Source organism: Lycium ferocissimum, chromosome 2 (assembly GCF_029784015.1).
Source record: "Lycium ferocissimum isolate CSIRO_LF1 chromosome 2, AGI_CSIRO_Lferr_CH_V1, whole genome shotgun sequence".
Classification (NCBI taxonomy): Eukaryota; Viridiplantae; Streptophyta; class Magnoliopsida; order Solanales; family Solanaceae; genus Lycium; species Lycium ferocissimum.
In genome coordinates this window covers 16,551,648-16,569,206 of record NC_081343.1, presented here as the reverse complement: position 1 = coordinate 16,569,206, position 17,559 = coordinate 16,551,648, and the positions used below count along the sequence as shown (strand labels likewise).

Genomic DNA, 17,559 nt, shown 5'->3' with positions numbered 1-17,559 from the left:
AGCAGAGGCAATAACCGAAGGAAGCCATTTGGGAACAACACGAATATATGTGGCAATTCAAAGACAAGATTTGAGAGTTTACACAGCAGCATTGCCCTACGGTCATTGCAACATCGGGTGGGGGAGAGTGTTACGACTCGCCACATCATCATGCCACCTAGGCGCCATTTGGAACTATTTTTGTCGTGCGGATGCTTACATGAAAAAGAAGCTAGCATATGTTGGAAGATTCTAGATCTATGGAGATTCCCATGGAATGCTCTAGAGATTTTTGGATTTGCTAGAAGTTTTCTTATGAAGACCTTAGAATTTTCTAACCTAGTGGATAGTTCTAGAGAAGAGGCATATTTGTAAATATGTAGGGACTTGTACAATAATTATTATTTATATATTAGTCCCTAGGTAAGTACTATAAATAGAGAGCATTCATTTGTAAAACCAACAAGCAAAAATAACAAGTTCTCTCTAAATACAAAAAGCTTCGTTTAGCAAATTTCTCGTCTTCCTTAATTTCATTCTCTTAGCAATCTTGAGTGTAGTAATCTAGGTTGACTTGACATAGCAAGATTGTGAGCAAATTGTGCAAGAACGTGAGCCAGTTGTAAAGTGTCACACGTGCACTTAGTTGAAGACAAAGAACGTAACATCCTGCTCTAATTTGTTGTCCCTATCTGAAGCTCTTCAAAGTCAACATATGGAGCTAGTATTTTTTTGGTTGGTTCACTTTTTGCTAAGTGATGACACCAATGTCAATATATGGACTACTTCTCAAATTATTACATTCGAACATAAAGTTCCTAATCTAAATTTGTGTCCCTGTTTGAAGCTCTTCAAATTCAAGTTGCTGATCGCCAAATTTGCGCTTGGAAACAAAATTACCAGCCTAGGAAGTAGGAGGCACCTGTCGCAATTTTGTTCTTCTGGTGTGTGCAAGCCTAGTTCCTTTCCAAATTCTTCATCAATTTTGCGCACTCATCCAAAACATGGAAGATGATTTCATGCTTTTTGGGTGGCTATTGACTTGAACAGATCAAATCACATAATCTGTGATATACACCCGTCGAGTTTTAAGCCTCATTTGTTTTCATTAAAATTAAGATATCTAAATCCGAATGCACGTTTGAATGATTAAAATGTCTATAAATCTGAACACTGAATGATTAGGACTGTTCGTCTTTCAACATCTGAATGTGTATAAGGTATTTATTTATAACATAATAAATATACAATTCAAATTTAAAAAAAAAGTAAGTAAATGTTAGAAGATAAATACAAATTTAATCAAATAAAAATTGAAACACTTATGCTCACTAGTAATGGTGGAAATGCTTTGTAATTGTGGATAGGATAGGTGCATGGTAGTGGGTGGGGTTTTAGGGGTGTAGTGGGGGTTAGTGGCTAGGGGTGGTTGGTAGTGGGATGGTTGTGGGGGTGGGGTTGGAGGTGGTGGTACAAATTATTCATACAAAATACATCTTAATGATATTAAAATTTTGTCAAGAGTTTAACGATTAAGACCTATTCAAACCAAATAAATGCTTAGATCTTAATGTAAACGAATGCACTTAATGACCTAAGGTCTGAACATCTGAGATCCAGACCTCCATTAAGTGGAAACAAATGAGGCCTTAGCACATAATCAAAATCTCAGAAACAAGCACTGGATTGAATAAATGCAAAATTAACGACATACGGAAAAAAGAATTGCGTAATATATAAACTGAACTATTACTTTGGCCAGCTGATGGATCAACACCAAAATGGTCTTTCATTTTCCAACACACCTTAGCCTAGCACACCCAATAACACACCAATAATGGGGATCCAACTGTTCAACGCTTCAGCAATTGGATCTGCTTAGATAACACTAGCTCAAACAAGCTGCCAATCTCCACCAGTCAAGCCTAGAATTAACATGGGATTATAGACATATGAATAAGTAGTGTGGGCACTTCACATGATCCCACATTTGTATTTACAGTTCAACAAAAGTTAAGTTCCCATCTAAGAATCTATATTTTCTTGATTATCAGCCGAGTCAAAGGCAGGAACGAGGATATCCACAGCTCTGATGGTGAAAAGATGCCATCACAAGAAACACCAGCTGAAAATTGTGGTGATATGTCATTAATATGACTTTCTTCCCTCCCGCTCCTATTCCTGTCAATCTTTGATTCAATACGGTCAAAGATTAGTTCAAAGGTGAACACCAATACCTGTAGCACCCTGGTGTACTGAAAGTTCCATTTGAAGTTTTCGAACCCACACCTTTGCTCCAGCAACCTCACACCTGTCCTGTCAAGCAAAGAGAGCTCCAGCCACTATCTTGTTGTATACTCGATATGGTAAACAACCAATCATTTCACTGTAAAAGAACAAGATAATACTATTGAAGAACATTACAAAATGGCTCACTTGTCAATCAACATAAAACACATTAAAGTTCTGAGAATTCATTTTAAAGTAGGAAGACCAGATAATACGACTGAAGACATCAAAAACAGTAAACTTCTCAGTCAAACGTATCTGGGAGTTCATTTTAAGGCAAGAGCAGCAGAGTCTCTCTCTCTCTCTCTCTCACACACACACACACACTCAATAGGACCTGCCCTTGCCACAGGAGTTTTTTTTTCCCTTTGTTGGGGGGTTGAGGTTTGCCTAGTCAACTTACCTAGGTACCGAAATCAATCTAAGTGCATGGTAAACCATAAATGAGGAAGAAAAGGATACACAACCACGAGGTATAGGAAGACAGAGAATCAATACGTGAAGAAAATATACAACATAGCAATACTGATATTTGCGGTGACTATTGGATTAAACAAGACAAGAAACAGTTTAACTTCGCAAACAAGGGCATCTTAGAATCATATTTGATTAAAAAAAAAAAAAAAAAAACCAGTGATCCTAATCTGGAAATGCAAGATATCTTTTTAGCCATCACAGAAAAGCATAACCGTCAAAAGTCAATGAGGAAGCCTGAAGCAAAAAGTTACTAAAGCCCATCGTTTTGTTGCTTACACAACGGAGAGATGCAAAGCGAGGGGTCATCGCCTCATGGAAGAAGCGATTTGCTAAAATTTATGAAGCACGCACTACAGATAGTGAGGATCAAAGTAGTATGAGAAATAGGATAGAGAATAAATATGTTTTAACATAGAATACTGACATTTTTGGTGACCATTGGATTAAACAAGATGAGAAACACTCAACTCTCAAACAAAGACATCTTAGAATTATATTTGATAAAGTCATAAAACCTACCAAATGACCCTAGCCTGGAATTGCAAAATTTCTTTTAGCCACGAGCGAAACGCATAACCATCAAGAGTCAATGAGAAAGCATGAAGCAAACAGTGTTACTAAAAACCATCCCTTAAATGCTTAAAGCGACGGAGAGATGCGAAGTCATCGCCTCATGAGAGGTGAGATGCGCTTAACTTTATGAAGCACCTACTACAAACAGTCAAGTGCAATGTAATCCCCATCAGAAGCGCTTGCTTCTTTGAATTCAATTAAAAGATAAACAATAACAGATTAACTGTTCTCCTCCCTTTCATTGCCCTTTGAAAAAAGTCAAAATAAAGAGAGAATCTAATCGAGCTTTAATGAGTTCTAATATGCAACATCAACCAGTTCCTCTTTCTCGCTCCGAGAAATGCATTGTTGGAACTAGGTTGGAACGACAAGCAGCTCTAGTGCATGGTGGATTCACAATCCACTGCCTTGATCCACTTCGCTACATCCGCCCCCTCACCTACTTACATTCCATTTTTACATTATATATGAATTAGAAAACAAAAGATTAAAGTTCGAATATTCAAGTACTAGGACTCCTCTCCACATAAACTTCATCACTCTTTGGCGTTCCTGTCTGTTTCATCTCCTCATTTTTCGACGTCTCTTCTTCTACTACTTATGTTGATCTGCTTCTTTTGATTTACTTCTTCCTTCTTGTTGTCCTTCCAACAATGTCTCTCCTTCTGTAAATTCTAGTATAGGGAGTCATCTTCTTATACTTCCCTGTTTCTGCATTTATCTTTTGCTTCTCCCTTCTACTCTCTTAGTACTGATTAAAGCAATTATATATGAAAAATACTACAAATTAACATTAATTCTTTTATGATGCTTGATTAAAAATTGAAAAGTTCAATTCGTTTCCTTGTGAATGAAACATCTTACTTTATCTATCAACCCAAAAAAAAAAAAAAAATGAAAAATTCAATCTGCTATTTTAGGTTTACTTATTTTCTCTGCTCTCTCTCTCCTATGCTCTCCCAACGGTAAGATCTCCCCCCCCCCCCCCCCCACCCCGACCGGCGACCATACCTCATCACTGTTCAGCTGACGCCGGCCACTTTTCCGGCCAGATTTACTTTTCTTCTCTCTTCCCTTTTCTTCTTCTCCTCTTCTTCTTCTCTCCTCCTTTTTTTATCTGCTTCTGGCGCTGCCAGAACACCGCTGCGCCATCGCCGGCGACTTTTTCCGGCCAGCCCTCTCTTTCTCTCTCCTTTTTTTTCCCTCTTCTCTTCTCCCTTTCAGGTCTTTGTGAACATTATTCCGGCAGTGAACAGTAACTCGACAGTGAACAGTACTCGGACATTGAACAGTGTTTTCCAGCGGCGACCAGGTTCAGTTCAACTGGAGTTGGTACCTCCGGTTGCCATATCCATTATTTGTTTATACACTTGTAGTTACATTTTGCTGACTTTAGACCTTTGAATAATTTATTAGTTTATACTCGTTTTCGTGGCTTTGGTTAGTGATGGTAGACTAGGGTCATGTTCTCGTTCGGGGACAGGGGCGAGGGTTAGGAGGAGTAAGCGGGTTAAAGGAGCGTCTAGGTCAAGAGTAGGTTCTTAGAACATTGGGACGTTAACGGGGAAATCCATAGAGCTAGTTAAGATTCTTAAGAAGAGGAAGATTAATATAGCTTGTGTCCAAGAGACCAAATGGGTAGGTCCTAAAGCTAAGGAGGTAGACGGGTATAAGCTTTGGTTCTCGGTAGGACGAAGTATAGGAATGGGGTAGGCATTTTAGTAGATAGTGAATTAAGGGATCGGGTGGTAGAGGTTGGGAGTAGTCACGATAGGATGATGTCGATTAAGGTGGTCGTTGAAGGGCTCACTTTGAACATTATTAGTGCATATGCGCCGCAAGTGGGCTTAGGCGAGGAGGTGAAGAGGAGCTTTTGGGAGGATTTGGATGACTTAGTGGGAGGCATACCGCCTACTGAGAAGCTATTCGTGGGAGGTGATTTCAATGGGCACATCGGGTCTATTTCGGGAGGTTATGATGATGTGCATGGAGGCTTTGGCTTGGGGACGGGGAATGGAGGAGGAGTCTCACTTTTGGATTTGGCAAGAGCTTTTGGGTTGGTGATAGCCAATTCGAGTTTCCCAAAGAAGGAGCCTTTGGTAACCTTCGTAGTTCGGTGGCTAAGACTCGGAGATAGACTTTTTACTCCTTAGGAAGGATGATAAAGGTACGTACGAAAGACGTAAGGTCATTCGAGCGACGACCTTACAACCCGACATAAGCTGCTTGGTGATGGATTTAAGGATCAAGATGACGAGGAAGAGGAGGGTCGTGCATGACCGACCTAGGATCAGATGGGGGAGTTTGACCACGACTAGTGCCCTGGAGATGGGAGAGAAATTGAAAGATATGGGGTCCTGGGATAGTAGTGGGGATGCGACCAGTATGTGGGATAGGACGGCTAGTTGCATTAGGGTGGTAGCAAGGGAAGTGTTGGGGGTCTCGACAGGTAGTCGTGGTCAGCATCGAGGGCCCGAGTGGTGGAATGGAGAAGTTCAAGGGAAGGTGCAAGCAAAGAAGGTGGCGTATGCGAAGTTGATAGAAAGCAAGGATGGGGTGGAGAAGTTGACGAATAGGGAACTTTATAAGATGGCGAGGAAGGAGGCGAAGTTGGCCGTTTCGACGGCAAAAACGACGACTTTTGAACGCCTTTATCGAACTAGAGGAGAAAGAAGGGGATCGAAATTGTTCGAGCTAGCCAAGGCGAGGAGAGAAAGACACGTGATGTGGATCAAGTGAAGTGCATCGAGGATGAGCATGGCAAAGTATTGGTAGAGAGACTGGGTAGACGAGAGATGGCGATCATACTTCCACAAACTCTTGAATGAAGAAGGGACGAGAGACATTGTGTTGGGAGATTTAGAACATTCAGAAAGCGTCACGATTTTGGGTATTGCGGAGTATTAAGGTTGAGGAGGTTAAGGGTGCGCTTTTTGTGGGATCGCGGGGGAAAAGCGACCGGACCTGACGAGATTCCTGGGGTATTTTGGAAGAGCGCGGGCCCGGCAGGTTTGGAGTGGCTGACTAGGTTGTTTAATGTCATCTTTAAGACGGCAATGATGCCCGAAGAATGGAGGTCGAGTGTAATGATCTCTCTGTACAAGAACAAGGGAGATATCCAGAGTTGCAACAACTATAGAGGTATCAGGGGGGGGGGGGGGGGGGGGGGGGGGGGGTCGCTAAGTCATACTGAAAGTGTGGGGAAAGAGTGGTGGAGATGAGGGTGAGGAGAGGCGTGTCTGTTCCGTAGAGAGCCGGTTCGGATTAAATGCCGGACGCTCAATTCTGAAACCATCCGTCTTGCGAGTGAGGCGGGGGTGGAGGTGGGAGAGGAAGAGCGACTTACACATGGTATTCATCGACCTAGAAAAGGCTTACGACAAAGTTCCAAGAGAGATCCTATGGAGATGCTTGAAGGCTAAAGGTGTACTTGTGGCGTACATTAAGGTAATCAAGGACATGTATGAGGGAGCCAAAACCAGGATAAGGACAGTAGGAGGAGACTCAGAGTACTTTCCAATTGTGATGGGGTTGCATCAAGGATCAGCTCTTAGTCCGCTTTTATTTGCCTTGGTGATGGATGGATTGACGCGGCAAATTCAAGGTGATATGCCATGGTGTATGCTTTTCGCGGATGACATAGTCCTGATCGACGAGACTCGTAGCGGAGTTAATGCTAAGCTGGAGGGTTGGAGACATACTCTGGAGTCTAAAGGGTTTAAGCTGAGTAGGACCGAACGGTACTTAAGAGTGCAAGTTCGGTGAAGCACCTCAAGAGGTCGGTTGTTGGAAGTGAGGCTTGGTACCCGAGCCATCCGAAGAAAAGTAATTTCGCAGTATCTTGGGTCTATCGCGCAAGCGGCGGGAGATTGACGATGATGTCACACATCGTATTGGGCGGGGTAGATGAAATGAGGCTCGGCTTTCGTGAGTGCTATGTAACAAGAAGGTGCCGCGGACACACACACACACACACACAAAGTGGTGGTTAGACCGACTATGTTGTATGGGGCGGAGTGTTGGCGATTAAGATCTCTCGCGTTCGAAAAGATGAAAGTTGCCGAGATGAGAATGTTGAGATGGATGTGTGGCCACGCCGGGAGTGGACAAGATTAGGAACGAGGATATTCGGGACAAGGTAGGGTGGCCTCGGTGAAAGACAAGATCGGAAGCGAGATTGAGATGGTTTGGGCGTGTGAAGAGAGAGAGACACGAGATGCGCCGGTGCGGAGGGTGAAAGGTTAGCCATGGATGGTTTCGGACGAGGGTAGGGGTAGGCGAAGAAGTATTGGGGAGAGGTAATTAAACACGACATGGCGCGATTCTAAAGCACGAGGACATGACCTTAGATAGGAGGGTTTGGAGGACCCAGATTCGAGTAGAAGGCTAGTAGATAGTCTCATTATCCTTCCTTATTAATAGTCGCATTATTGCAGTATAATTTCTTGTGCTCTGATTTCTGCTATTATCTGTTATTTTCGGTGCTTTGATTATCCTATTTTATCTGTGTTGCTTTCGTTATTTGCATTTCCATATCGCTTTGAATCTCTTAGCCTTATCCGACCTCTTTTTATGCTTTTTATTGAGCGGGGTCTTTCGAAATGTACCGTCCTACCTTGGCAGGAGTAAAAGGTCCGCGTACACTCTCCCTCCCTGACCCCCGTATTTGTGGATTTCACTGGGTTGCTGTTGTTGTTGTCAATCTGCTATTTTACTGATCTTTAACTGTCCTAGTTGAAATTTTATTTTAACAATGTTTACTTTGAATTATTGTATTAATATTGTAGTTACTAAATCTTGGGTTCTTGAAATTACTGATTTTAATTTCAATTTAATTATTGTATTAATATCGTCGTTATTATATATCGGGTAGGTACTATAATTTTGATTGCAATTTAATGTTTTAGGTAGTAGGTACTATAGTCACAATATGTTAACTTATTTTTTATAGTTTTGGTGAATTTTGCCACTTTTCGGTTATACTTTTCGGTTATATCCCCACTGGCCTTGTTGCTTTTTACACTTTTTTGCTTTTAAACATTGATGGCAGGTATGTTCTTTCCAGTTAGACCAACACCCAAAATATGTACAGAAGTACAACAGAACCCAAATATAACAGGAAAAAGTGTCGGAGCTTTCAGCCCTGACAACATCCAATAAAAGAAAGATGGGCCACTAAATTCCATTACATTGAGCTGCTTTAGAAAAAGCACAAGACTGCAACACAATCCACAGCACATCCATCACTCAGACCATTTTTAAAAACTACTTCAAACATCCAATTTCAGCAGCTCTAGATTTCAAACAACTTGGCGAAGCAATTTGAGCAAGAAGATAAAGGCATACCGTTGCCTATGATTGAAAACATACTGCTCCTTTTTTTGTTCCAACAAAAAGAAATAGCATGTTACCTAGGAGACTAAACTTACACCCAAAAAGATGGTCCCAGGCTTTCCCACCATCAAATTGAAAAGACGTAAATTATCATAATAGTTTATCCCTCTGCTAACCTTAAATTTCAAGGCCTCAGCTATTTCGGAATGTGTAGCTTCTGATGCCATATATTCAATTCATTTACCGAACATTTCTATAGAAGGAAAAAATTGAAGTAAAAAGAAAGTAGACACCACATGGACCGTATTGAAACTTACCATTAAATAACAAAACTAAGAACCAGAACTTGACTTTTGAACCCACACTTGTTTCTGCATTGGCACCATAGTCCATGCAAGCACATTAGTAATGTACATGGGGAAAGCAGATAATTATAGTACAAATAAGAATTTAAAAAGAAAGCACACCTCAAGAGAACTGTAAGCAGAAGTAACTCCCCTTCTCATGGGTTTTCCTTCCCCAACAGAAGTGCCATCCACATCCCTCAAACCACGACGACCACCATGTTTATAGTTACCTTAATTCATCAGAAAAAAGACCCAATAACTAAGGCTAGAGAAAATTCATCAAATATTTCAGCACAATCATCTTATGGCCCAAAATGAAACTAACCATTATCAGCAGAAGAATGAGAATTACGCCCACTACCAATTGGTCTAAACTCACAACCACGTGCACTTGGTAAATCACTTTTCGTTTCTCCCTGACCCCCTATAGAAGCAGAAAAAGAGAGTACGATTTCAAGAGAAAAAACTAAACCAAAGGTAATTTACATACATTGAACATGTAACTAGAATTAAGAGGTAAGGAAATGATGCATACACTCATTTGCAATCATAGAAGACTTGGAAGAGGCAGTAAAATAATAAGCGTAAGGGCCAGTTTGGAAGGGCACTTGTAATTGGATGTAACTAGGTGTAATTACACAGTTTGGCCTGTTTGTTTGGCCAAGTAATTTACCTGGTCAGCATGATATTGGATGTAATTGAGGGGAAGTAATTACTCTCTCCAATTCTCAATGGGAAGATGAGAATTGGGGTAATTACACCATGTACGTTCCAAATGACTCAAATTCTTTTCTTTTTTCTTTTTTCTTTTTCAAGTACTATTTTCTTCTTTTTTGGGGTAAAGGAACTCTTCCTCTTCCATTTCTGTCCTCTCTAATTCTATTTCAACATGAAGCCACTTGTTGCTCCATTACAGATATCAGTACTTCATATCTCCTTAATATTTACCTTCTCTATTTAAGAATTTTTATTGCAAAATGGATGGTTGGAGCAACGGTAAAAGGTGGTAACGGGTTCGAGTTGTAGAAGCAGCCACTAATGCTTGCATTAGGGTAGGCTGTCTACAACTCTAAATCACATCAGAGGTTGTGTACCTTCACCGGACCCTGCTAAAACGGGATGCTTTGTGCACCGGGCTGCCCTTTAAAAAATTTTATTGCATATTCAATTTTAGTACACTAGTACTAGTAGCACTTTGTAGGTTGATGTTTTACTGATGGCAATGAACTTAATGACTTTCTAGATAGTTATTATCTTTTTTTATGATTTTCTATATTTTAAATATCTTATTTCTTTCCTTTTTATCTTCGTTGATATGATTCTTTTATCGGTTTAATTTTGATTGATGATATTGATAGTTTGAAGATAATATTATGCTTTATTATTAGCTTTATAATAATGAGTTCTCATATAAATTTTGTTGTAGATAGATTGATAAGTAGAATTTGTAGTTTGTTCAATAGGTAGTTCTAACTCTTTTATCTTTTATTCATTAATATAAATATTCATCACACAAAATTACTTTCTAAACTCATATCTATTTTTTCTTTTAAATTTAAAAAGTGCAACAAATCATAAATTTTCTATTATATTCACATAAGTTGGTCCAATATTAAACTTGTTATTGGGATTTTTTAAAATCAATTCAAGCTCAAAAATTATTTATTTGAAAGATACCAGTTATTCTTCACGCTATTAGTTAACAATTTATAATTATTTAATATATTTTACATAAATAAGTAAAAATTATTAACTTTCATTTTAAACTAAAAAAATATCTAACTATGTAATTACCCTTGGGCAACCAAACACATGACATTGGGAATTACGCGTCAAAACAAGCAGGACTTTGTAATTACTGTATTGTGTAATTACTACCCTAGCAATGACATGTCTAGTAATTATACTACGGTTCCCAAGCAGACCTTAGGAGTTTACTTTCCCAATCAGAAGATTTTGAGAATATACCATATCTGGCAAAAGGACAAGAATAGTTAAGTGATACAAGTGAACAAACCTTCAACAAAATCTCGCACTTGGGAAGATTGAGGGGTACCAGATGATAAAGATTCATTACTGGCTTGTGAACTATCAGCACGATGAAGAGGAGCCCAAACACCACGATCAGGCCTATCTCTATTCCTAGAACGTCTTTCTTGCTTCTCAATGTGGACAACTTGCAAGTCATTTCCAACAACCTTATCCTCATTAGCTCCACTTGTATCCTTCTGAAACAACTGCATACTTGGTGGCCGAGGAGGTCTCTTGGCCTTATCCTGAATTTGATGCTCTGATTGAGATGTTGATTGATTCTGTCGAGCATCCTTTAGAAGAATACTTCTGATGATCCAGCCACTTGCTACTTGGAGCTGGTTCTGTTTCGGAGCAGATGAACTAGGTGAATTCTTGAGAGTAGATGCCACATTCTGTTGAGCTAATGAGCCACCAGAAACCTACATAGTTAATAGAAACAAAAGTAAGTCCCAGATGGATGACAAACGAACTAAGAGCCCGTTTGGATTGGCTTATAAGTTGGTCAAACCAGCTTATAAGCCATTTTTAACTTATTTGGGTGTTTGGTAAAATAGAAAACAACTTAAATTAAGTTAAAAAGCGCTTAGAATAAGGCAAAACCAAGAAGTTGCTCAACCCCAACTTTTTTTTTTTTTGGTTTGACCAAAAACTTTACCCTTTTATCCCTTATATTTTCTGTTAATTCCAATACTACCCTTACTTCTAAAACCCCTTTAAGCACTTTTATCCAAACAAGTAACTGCTTATTTATAAAATAACATTCAGCACTTAAAAAGTACTTTTAAGCACTTATGCTTAAAAGCCACTTTTTTTTTCAGCTAATCCAAACGGGCTCTAAGAAAATAACCTGAGAAGACTTTGATGTGTTACGCCTTGGACATAAAGTAGCAACCTAAAAGGATAACATCCTTAAACAACTATGTAGAGGCAATAGTTCTCTCCAACAGGGGAACCACAGTATGCAGAATCTGATAAATCACATCAAAATCCAGAATCTTTAGAATGTCATGCCTCCGGAATTTTAATTCAGGCAAGTAAACCCATATAAGTACATACAATGTCATGAACATCACTGTGCATTTTTTTTCCTGATATAGAAGTTTACACAAGTATATCATCCTCCAGGGCACAATATTGTGTGAAGGGCACCTTTTTGCTCTGTCAGGGCAATCCACATAAATTTGTCATAAATGGAATACTATATCACAGTCATATGGAACATATTTTAGCAATGCTTTTATTTAGAGAAGACAAACCCAACAGGAACGGACATACTCTTAGATATTGTCACCTCAAAAGGAGGCTACAGCAAATTCTATGAACATATGATCACAGCAAGTCTGAAATTGTTGGTAGTAACGAATTGAGCAACACACGGAAGATGAATTTAGTCATTCAAGCTAAATGGTGTTGGTCTATAAAATTCTTCACTTGCTCTAATATCTCTTGTATCTCAGTTCGCTTCACCAATAAAATGGAAACCATTCTGCACATGCTATCATTTTCCTTGTGATAGAGACAAAAGACTGCCAATGCCCTTCAGTTCCCTTCTCTGACCCCCCCACCCCTTTACCGATGCCCCAGTGAAAGATAGTCAAGTAGAAGAAAAAAGCTCCTTGTCCTGCCACTAAAGATGTTAAACTTACATTAGGACCTTCTTTTTCCTGCCACTAAAGATGTAAAACTTACATTACGACCTTCCCTTTCCTTCCCCTTCAACAGCAGGATTTTCTTCTTCCCACTATCAGCAGTTACCGAACGACCTGAAATAGATTAGAAAGCATTATAGATACTTAAAACAAAATGCTTGAATAAGTAACAATAACAAGAATGGTAAAAAGGAGAGAGCGCATTCTGATCATCTCCACTGTTAAATGATGAAAGCACAAAACTTTGTGCAAGTAAAACATCTCTACACATATCAAATAGATTATAATTCAACCAAACTTAGCGCTCTAACCTCCAACCAAGTGAATAAGCATCCAAGATACCAGACTGGATTATAAGATAGAAGTCGCCTGCTAGGTAGTCCAATTAGTAACTATATCAGGCTGCCCTTTCTCTTCTTAAAAAAAAATTAGACTTGGATCACCCACTTCTGTAGATCCATTATAAGGGCAGCCCGGTGCACTAAGTTCCTGCTATGCGCGGGGTCCGGGAAAGGGCCAGGCCATAAGGGTCTATTGTATGCAGCCTTACCCTGCATTTCTTCAAAAGGCTGTTTCCACGCCTCAAACCCGTGACCTCATCATAGGCAACTTTACTGGTTACGCCAAGGCTCCCCTTCAAATTTAATAAAACTTTCTTCTGATAAGTACAGTAGATAAGAATTGAAGATTATTCATTGGTCTCATTTTTTAATGAGAAATACAAACAACAGCTGCCTACGACCCTAGAATTAATATATAACTCTTTTTCATGCAACAGAAGGCCTCTTCCCCTAAAATACTTCCACGTGGGCGCTGCATTACAGGTGACAGGATGAAGACCTCTTTTTGGGTTCAGAGAGGTGGCTAATTTCTGTCCATGTTTTAAGACAATATAACTTCTAGTTGCAAAGAAATAGTCAAAGGCATAAAGGATTCCAGTTCTACATCCAAATAATACCAAAGCTTGGACAATATCGTACGGTAAAATAACAAAAGGAATTCTATGTGGACCACCTTCTATTGCACTGTATTTCTACTTCTGAATTGTGATACTTGATGGTAGCAACACTCAAACCTCGATGGGCCTTCTCAGGCAACAGCAGACACAATGGCAAATAGGAGATTGAATAAGTGATGCAAGAAAAGAAAAGCTATACAAGCTCGCTCTTTTTGCAATTTTGGGTCTTGTGGACGGGAAGAAATAGGAGAACTTTCGAAGGGCTAGAGAATCGGTTATTGAGGGTCACATTATTAACTTTTACTCTGCTCCATTCCATTTTATGTGGCACTCTCTTTTTTAGTCTGTTCCAAAAAGAATGACAACTTCCAATATTTGGAAGCTCTTTAAACTTCCTGTTTAACCCTTAATAACATGCTCTTATAGCCCCCCTAAATATTAATGTCATGGCATATGTAAGACCACAAGTTCTAAGGTATTTTAGGTATGTCCAGTCAAGAACCACCATATAAGATGGAAAGGAGGTAATATTTCTTTAGTATTTTGGTGTAAAGTGGAAATACTAGCTTGTATTAAGAGCTGGATATAATTTTGGGAGGCTTAATGTATCTGAACACTACACCTGTGTGAATATCATATCATCTTGCTGAAGTATTAATGAACTCTTTTGATTTATCAAAAAGATAAAGAGAGAATGTTTCTGTTGGAACTTCTCTGTTTATCATGCAAAACAAACTCACACAAGTTTTATCTACGCAATCAAAAGCCAAGTCCAACAGACTCAAATAGCTTGTGTGTCTACTCATTTAGCATATAGTATATCCTCACTCAAAGGCCAATATCAGCTAGCGAACAAACAAAGAGAAATGCATTTTGGCTTAGTTTGATTATCCAACAAATAGATCTCAAATAAAATCTTATTAAGTAAATCCCAAATCCAGTATGTTTTGCTCGACTCTTGAAAATACTGTAAAGTGGTATTGCCATACTACACCAGCACTCAAAAGATCCGGTTTAGTATCAAGTACACCATTTCAATAAAGAGTTAAAATCCAATAACTAATATAACCAATAGTCATAGGAAAATATTTGTGATAAGGCAGGTTATGGATTATCTTTCCCTATTCTCTGGCTTTCATTTTTATTAACATTGTAGAAAAAGTGACTTGTATAAGGGTGAACCCTTCCTCTGAACATCAGGGAGGAAAAGATTAGGTTGATCCTGAAGATGAATTACTTCTACGCAGTACCTCTGAACAAGATTGACAGAGAGCACAGAAGAGAGGGCGCTACCCGGCTAAGTTACTCGGACTCTTCGAAAGTGTTGCTGTACCCGTGTCGGATCCTCCAAAAATACACTACTTTTGAAGAATCCGACACGCACCCGACAACATTTTAGACGAGTCCGAGTAACTTAGCTACCCGGGTACATAAGTAATAGGTTTACCATGCACAGAATTATTTTTGTTTAGCAGGTAACGTTAATGCACAGAATTATTCTCCTGTCCTTTTTGTTTTGGTCATAAACCTTTACACACATTGATGCTTGCTACTTTCAACATATTTGTTTAACTGAGCAAAACAGAACATAGCAACAGAGATATATGATTGTCGTAGTTCCTTGGCTTGCTAGTTGCTACTGAGTATAATATAATTTATGAAAAACAAATGTCTCAGCGGCAAGTTAGTGTAGCTTATTTCCTACAAATAGATCTCCGAGACACAAATAAAGAGCTTGAAGGTCTAGACAGAGAACTGTTAACTCCTTATCCACCCCACTCCTGCCTTTCAGACTTTTACAGAGTGCCTGCTAGATCCTCCGTGGGTTTTTTGTCAAGTTCCCAACATCCAGATTCTCCACTGGCAAAGCCAGTAAAATTGATCTAACTGATTTAGCACTAGAAAATGTACCAGCAGTGCAGTTCCTTTACCTTTAATCTAAATCTCCATAAACATGACAAGTCAATTTGTCACTTACACTTGTTATCACTCTCAAATGCATTAACATAAGCAGGCATAACATCACAAATCCACATGTTTGATTATTTAAACTAAAACATACTCTCATCCAAATTGAACCCCCTAAAAAATCTTTTAAATGTGGACTGTTAAACACTCCTCCACCCCACAAACAGAAAAAAAAAAAATGCCAATATCAACTGTAGTTTGTAGCAACCCTGTACAAAACATAAGACATACCAATTTCCCCTTCCACTAAATCAATCCCAGATCTAGGAGCAGAGGTACCAGACTTGTCAGAGAGCTGCTGATCATCACGTTTTGGCACTAGTGTATATGATTTGTCCTTACAGATTCCAGCCTTAGAACTGTCCCGTTGAACATACTGCAAAATAAGGTAGCTGTGTAAGCAATTCAAGACGAGTTACTAACCGCATGTCAATAAACAGAAAAATTCCCAACAAGCAGCAGTTTTATTGTCAAAATCCTACATGAAAAGATAAAAACTGTGCATCTATATGTGCTTATGTCTGAGTGTGTGTAAATTTTATGACCAAATGTAACGACCTGAAAGGTCGTTATGGAAAATCCTCCTACCAAATAGAACCCTTCCAAGGGTAGAGCAAGCTGATAGAAACTCAAATGTAGATGTCTAAGAACTGAAACCTTGGCTTGTTTATGATTATTGTTTGGTTGTGTTGAGTCCATTTGTTTTTTTTTGGGGGGGAGGGGGAATTAGACCATTGGGGATTCTGAGGCCACGGGTGAGTCCGTATGGTGTTTTACATTAACGTGCATGTTTTGTTTGTGTTTGTGAGGCCTCGGATGAAGTGCTGTGTGGTAGAGTGAAAAACTGGTGAAATTAGCGACCCCACTGGTTCAGCAGCGGTGCTGCAGCAGCGTGATCCTCGCCGTCGCAAACATAAGGAAAAAGGGGGCTGTAGCGCTAGCGCTATGGCGGGTCAATGCTCGCCACAGCGGAAGTGGACGAAAGTTGGTGTCCGCTACAGCGGGCCCTTGCCCGCTATAGCGAGACCGCTGCAGCGACAGAACGACCGCCGCAGCGGTCGACGGGGACAGTAAAACCGTGTTTTTAAACACTTAATCCGAATTCTTTATTCATAAAACTCCAACATAGTTTCCGAGGAGCACCTAGGGAGAAATTCTAAGGCTAGGGCAAGAATATTCTTGAGAGGTAAGTCTCAATCCTTCCTCCCTTCACTACGCATCATCTCTAAGATCATCATCATTCTAATGAGTCTACAATGGTAAATTGAGACTAGCAACCCTAGAACTTAATGGACCTTTAATAGTTGGTGGGTTATGAATATTATTGTGTGATTATCATCTAAAGGCTTGGGTTATCACTTTCTAATCAAGAATTGAACCGTTAGAGACATGAACTAAGTAAATTGAGAATTAGGGTTTCATAAAGATGGTAGCTTGACCATAGAAATTGCTTGTAAGAGATAACTTGAATGAATAACTTTATGAATTGATAGTTTATGGTTGCTAAGGCCAATGTTAGGATGATTTATACATAGAAAGCCTTCACCTATTAGAAAGGGTAAAGTGGAAGGGTGTTCATTGAATTGATGTTGTTGACTAGAGTGATTGTGACTTATTTAGCATCTGATGCTAGACTTTGAGCGTTCCGAGGCATTACGGAAGGGAAAGGCTACAGCGGAGTGATTCGTATTGTTCTAGCTCTGCAGTTAAGGTAGGTTACAGCTTACTTGAGTTAGACTTTGATTAGTTAATTGTATGTGTTATGAGATTGATAGGAGAAAGCATGTCTAGTCTTCGAGCATAATGTGTGATTGGAATTCCTATATGTTATTGATTGGGTGATAATGTGGGCTAAATGCCATTACTCGATGTGTGGTGATCTATAATTTGATGACAATTATGGTGAGAAGTTAATATGATCTTCCTAATGAAAACGATATACTACTTGATA

At 39.4% G+C, this 17,559-nt stretch overlaps 1 protein-coding gene across 1 annotated transcript in view; it reads right to left on the bottom strand.

Annotated features, from left to right (window-relative positions):
* Positions 1-1,704: 1,704 nt before the first annotated feature.
* The window catches only part of LOC132047425 (regulator of nonsense transcripts UPF3-like), a 16,669-nt gene continuing 814 nt past the window's right edge, over positions 1,705-17,559 (bottom strand). The window contains exons 3-9 of the mRNA XM_059438476.1: positions 15,840-16,020; positions 12,723-12,796; positions 11,017-11,452; positions 9,325-9,423; positions 9,120-9,229; positions 8,970-9,023; positions 1,705-2,365 (exon numbers count right to left, since the gene is read on the bottom strand). Coding sequence (XP_059294459.1) covers positions 8,985-9,023; positions 9,120-9,229; positions 9,325-9,423; positions 11,017-11,452; positions 12,723-12,796; positions 15,840-16,020 — 939 coding nt within the window. The 3' untranslated portion in view covers positions 1,705-2,365; positions 8,970-8,984. The remainder of the gene's footprint in view (positions 2,366-8,969; positions 9,024-9,119; positions 9,230-9,324; positions 9,424-11,016; positions 11,453-12,722; positions 12,797-15,839; positions 16,021-17,559) is intronic.